Source organism: Cyprinodon variegatus, unplaced genomic scaffold, assembly GCF_000732505.1.
Source record: "Cyprinodon variegatus isolate N-32 unplaced genomic scaffold, C_variegatus-1.0 Scaffold882, whole genome shotgun sequence".
NCBI lineage: Eukaryota > Metazoa > Chordata > Actinopteri > Cyprinodontiformes > Cyprinodontidae > Cyprinodon > Cyprinodon variegatus.
In genome coordinates, this window is record NW_015151335.1 from 316,589 (window position 1) to 321,881 (window position 5,293).

General features: G+C 37.5%; 1 protein-coding gene across 1 annotated transcript; it reads left to right on the forward strand.

The window, feature by feature from the left end:
- Positions 1–1,527: 1,527 nt before the first annotated feature.
- On the forward strand, positions 1,528–3,177 carry LOC107099540 (nociceptin receptor-like). The gene has a single exon (XM_015397702.1). It carries the CDS (start codon positions 1,739–1,741, stop codon positions 2,666–2,668), a length of 930 nt encoding a protein of 309 aa, XP_015253188.1. The 5' UTR covers positions 1,528–1,738; the 3' UTR covers positions 2,669–3,177.
- The last annotated feature ends 2,116 nt before the right edge of the window (positions 3,178–5,293 follow it).

A 5,293-nucleotide genomic window follows, 5' to 3' on the forward strand; every position in this document is an offset into this window, starting at 1 on the left:
TAGAGTCCTTAAAATATAAGCTGATTAGTCAGTCACTTTATCTGTATGACATTAAATTGGCCTCTGATAATAACATAAAAAAAACATATTTCCGAACAGGACTTAAATCCCATATCAATTCTAAACTTCCCTTCTTTGATTTCTGGAATGTTACAAAAATGGGATTTTTCTTATTCTAGGTTTATACTCTAAATAGAGAATGCTGCTCCAACTTAAATTAATTGCTTCAATTGGTAACAAGCAATTGACTCAAGTTGATCCAACTTGATTTTTTAAGTTTTAGGGTTGAAAACAGTTTTTTTTTTTTTTTTAACTAATTAAAGCAGTTCAAGTTTGAGCTGTTTTTTCTTTTCAGAGTACATGGCGAGAGACTTTGCCTTTGTTACTTTAAGACTAGACATTGTAATTTTTGCAATCACCAAGTCTACAAAATGCAATTAAAAGGTGTCATTTGATCCAAAAGGCTTCAGCCAGAGTTTAAAGGGAGTTTTTTTTCTCTCCACTGTCACTGCATGTATTCTCAGTGTGCAGAATTGCTGTAGAGTCAACAGCACAAAGCAAGTGAATGTCTCCTGTTGCACCATGCTCATCCAGAAAGGGACAATTCTGCTAAATGACAATTCTGCTGCTAATGACAGCTCGGTAAAATCAGCAGGGTTTCCTCAAAGAGAAAGCTTTTAACCAATCTGTCTGTATGATTTGATTAAATTGTCTCTCTACAGTGCCTTGAGATGGGATGTGTTGTGACATAAACAAAATGAAATCAATGGATTTGACTTTCCAGTGTAATACCCCTATTTGTTCCAGTATAATTGCCTGTACTTATATAGAGCTTTATACTATATTCAGTCCTTCATAGACAGACTAATGGTGGCAAACCATAATAATAGCCACAGCCGCCCTGGGGCACACTGACAGTGAGGCTGCTGGTGGCCCTGTATCACATCTATGCAGGTGAAGTGTCTTGCCAAAGGACACAAAGACATGAAAGCCAAAGCCGGAGCTAGAACCGACAACCCTTCGATTGCAGGGCAAACTCTTACACCCAATGTCACTGTCGCCCTAATAATATTTATTTTTGAATCATTAACTATAAAAATGTTTTTGGTGCTCAGTACAAAGCAGGTGACATAAAACAAAGTTTTACAGCAAAAGAGTTTTACGCACCGAGTTGTGTCATAATGACACCATTGTGTTGAGGTGTGCATCCTTAACTTTACTGTAGAGAGGTGGATTAAATAACATTTTCTTTCTACAATGAGTTCTGATGCACCTATTTTCCCAGTTTGTTTCGTGCATTACCTCTAATAATGTTTTGTATGCTCAGTACAAAGCAGGTGAAATAATAAAATAGTTTGTCAGTAAAAGGGTCTTACACTTCTCCACTAACTGTAATAATTATGCAGTCAAGAGGTGTGTCATAATGATAACATTGTGTCCACGTGTGCTCTGTGCATCCTTAAGTTTACTGTACAGAGACGGCTCAACAGAGAACATTTTGTGCCTACAATGAGTCATGATGCCACTTTAGAGCTTGGAGAGCTGAAATGAGAGTGATCTTGTTTCTTTGATTTAATGCTTATATAGAATATCTTAAATATGTTAGTTGTGCTGATCAAAATAATATCTGTATTTTAAGGTTGTGAAAAATTTCTTCTTGTAACTAACAAAGTATTGGGGATATTTTTACAGTGGCCTGATAACTTTTTGAGGTTTTTCTGTATCCTATACAGTCTTGATGTCTAACAACAGCTCTCTGGATGGTGGTAAACCTTTACGGCGAGTGATGGGTGATCAAGGGATTTTTGTACAGGTTTTTGTAGCAGTTCTTCTTTGCATTAACTTTTTGCTGATCATAACGTTTTTTACGAAAGAAGCCTTTTTCACAAACATGCGCTACATTTTATTTGCCACTGCATTATTTTCTGATTGCATAAATTTAATTATCACAGATGTGTTGGTGCTGTTTTACGCTTTTGCTTTTCCTATACCCATGGGGTCATGCCTTATCTTTTTCATTGTGTCATCTTTGTATAATTATGTTACTCCCCTGACTTTGACAGCGATGAGTCTGGAGCGCTATGTGGCTATTTGTATGCCTCTGTATCATGTAGAGCTGTGCACCAGACAGAGAGCCCTGCAAGGTATCCTCATCATACACAGCCTTAGCTTTTTACCCAGCATTCTGATTCTTATAACCTTCTTTTCTATAGCCACCATAGGCTTCTTTGAAAAATATGGAATCTGTTCTGTGGAGGTTTTTATTTTGCAAAGATGGCAGGGTCATTTTAGATCTGCAATAGGTCAGTTTTATTTCTTAATCATGTGTATCATCATTGCTTTCTCCTATATTCAAATAATGAAGGTGGCCAAAGCTGCATCAGGAGAGAACAAAGAATCAATACAGAAAGGACTCAGAACAGTGATTCTTCATGCTTTCCAACTATTGCTCTGTCTTATCCAGCTTTGGTCCCCCTTCATCGAAGCCGCTGTGCTTCAAATTGATCTAAATCTATATATCAAAATCAGATTCTTTATCTATGTTTGTTTTAGTCTTGCACCACGGAGTCTGAGTCCTCTGATCTATGGTCTTAGGGATGAGGCATTTTTACTTGCACTGAAACAATACTTGTTCTGTTTTGCAGGAATTAACAAGTTAAAACTCTAAATTTCCCATATTATTCTACATTTGAAAACAAAAAATGTTAACATATTTGTAAGATATATCATATACTGAGCTTGTGTTAACAGGCCAAACTGAGCTTCAGAATTATATCTAAATATCTCAGATAAGGCAGATGACCTTTACCAAAATTCTTCTTATTCAGAACTCCTCTGGACAAGCCAGTTTGGCTTTCCATGCCCACGTGCTCCAGAAGGCTGTACCCAAACATCCCTCAACCATGAAAACTAGTCAGAATTTGTAAAACTAGCCGAGTATCTAATTTATCTAATAATACATTAGATGAAGGCCGTAGAATGAGTGATGTGCTGCTAAAAAACACTCTCCACAGCTTATTTCCACTTATGTTATGAGGGGAATGCTTTTCAAAAGGATAATTTTCTTCTGCTGTGCAGTAATGCCAGGTATAAGGAAAAGAGTCAGAAATGTTTAATTTAAGTTGATGAAAAATGGAAAATGTAGCTTTAATGTGAAAATGTAAATAATCAATTAAGACACCTGCCATTTACATTACATTAAAGATTATATATGCATGTGAACACTGTTGTGCCACAGTTATATTGATTTTACATAGTGGTGGAACAGGATGCCCGTTTGCTTTCCTGACTCTAAAAAGAAGTCCTCTCTGAAAGACACTCTTTCCTATAAAAGCCATGCTCCCTCCACATCCCCATTTTTACGCATCGATCCAGTGGAGAGGATGTCATCTGAATGTCTGTTCCTTCAGGCTGAGGCAGCACATTCTTCAACTGTTCAAAGTGAAGACCTGCAACATACTTAACCAGATAGTTGCAAAACAGGCTGTCTGCAATTTTTGTTTGAGTTTGCAGGAAAACAATGAAACTATATATCCAGAGACTGGATAAAACATGAAGCCTCACAAAGGAAAGCCAGATTCCTGTCTGGGCTATCCAGACTAATCCTCATCATGCTGCTCAAATTTTGTTTCCTGAACTCTAATCCACAAAACCTCACATATAGCAAGTTGAGTGTAACTGCCAGAAAATTACGTGATTAAATCTTAAACATAAAATCACAACAGCATATTTTTGAAATGTTTGAAAAGCATTCCCCTTATAACATAAGTGGAAATAAGCTGTGGAGAGTGGTCTTTGGCAGCACATCACTCAATCTATGGCCTTCATCTATTGTAGTATTAGATACATTAGATACTCGGCTAGCTTTACAGATGTATATCAATTTATAGGCCCACATTAATATTTAACACTGATTTTAGAATGCCAAGAATGCAAAATTATACAGAAATCCAGGTATCAACTAACCTGCGATTACATATAGTCCTATTTGGTGTACAGGTAAGTGGCCAGGGCTTATGATAAATTAATTCACTGGCTGCAGGGCACTGGACACTAATGGACGGCTATTGTTACCACGATAACTATGTATTTTTTTCAATATTAGTGGATCAATGTATCTATGGATCAATATAAAATCATCTGTCAGCAGGTGAAAAGGAAGTCTAAAAACAGACTTGGTTGGACCTGTGAATCATCTCATGAGATTCCTCTTTTATTCTCTTTTCCATCACACAGTATTTACTGTGCGAGTATTCCTGTAATTACTCCAAAGCTTTTTTTGCCCCTCATTACAAATTACCATCTCAACTCTTCACTAAATTGACTTCCCCAATTTTCTTTATTTTGGGCTTAAATTACTGTTTATCTTCAGTATCTAAATATTTCTCTGGCAACCTTCCTTAGCAGTTATTTCATCTGAACTGCTTTCTTCCAATTCCCAATTATTTCTTTAATTGTCAAACCACATTTACCTCTCCCATTTGAAACTGTTGTCCAGCCTTCCTTATATCTACTTGATTTGCCATTTTGTTCAATCCACCAACCCGTCAGGCAAAAAAACCCAGAATCTCCCAAGTCTGATGTTAAGTTTCAGCTGTGTATTTGAAATGCAGACAAGACCTGGAGAGCAAATGACATGGGTTTGGCAGGGTAACGGCAGTGCCAAGGCAAAGGGTCTGGGAGGCTGGTGATTTTCTAATTAATCATTGTTACTAAGGTAAACATGCCCACTGTATTCAATACCAGCACAGCAATGACTTATGCAATAGCTATATCAGGAAACGAGTACAGCACATCGTCTGGGATGGTGATATCAGCCATAGTTAATGATTCTGTAAAAACCAAATTAGCACAAAGTAGCACTGAAAAAGTAGGCTAGATAATATTCAATTAAGAGCTTAATGGGGGGGTGAGGGAGGATAGCTGACCTAAATATCTCAAGCACATTTTCTAAATGACCACTTTAAAGGCACAAACCTGCACTAAAGCCATGAAGGCACCTGAAACGGCAGCGAGCTACCAGCGGGGCTCGCAAAATCACCGCCTCCTGTGTAAACGTACCATTGGACCCAGATTTAGAAGTGTTTGCCCTTTTAAAGGGAAGCCACAAACTGCAAGCTTAACATTTTTACTTTGAAATGTTTTAAAATTTCATTGGGAAGGCTTCCAGACATTCCATTTTTCACATTAAAAGGCTGCAGATTCCAGCTCCCCCCCCCCCCTTTAGCTCATCTTGGAAGTTTCCCTTTGACCTTTGTCATTTCCAACCATTTGATAAGGTGTGGTTTTAAAC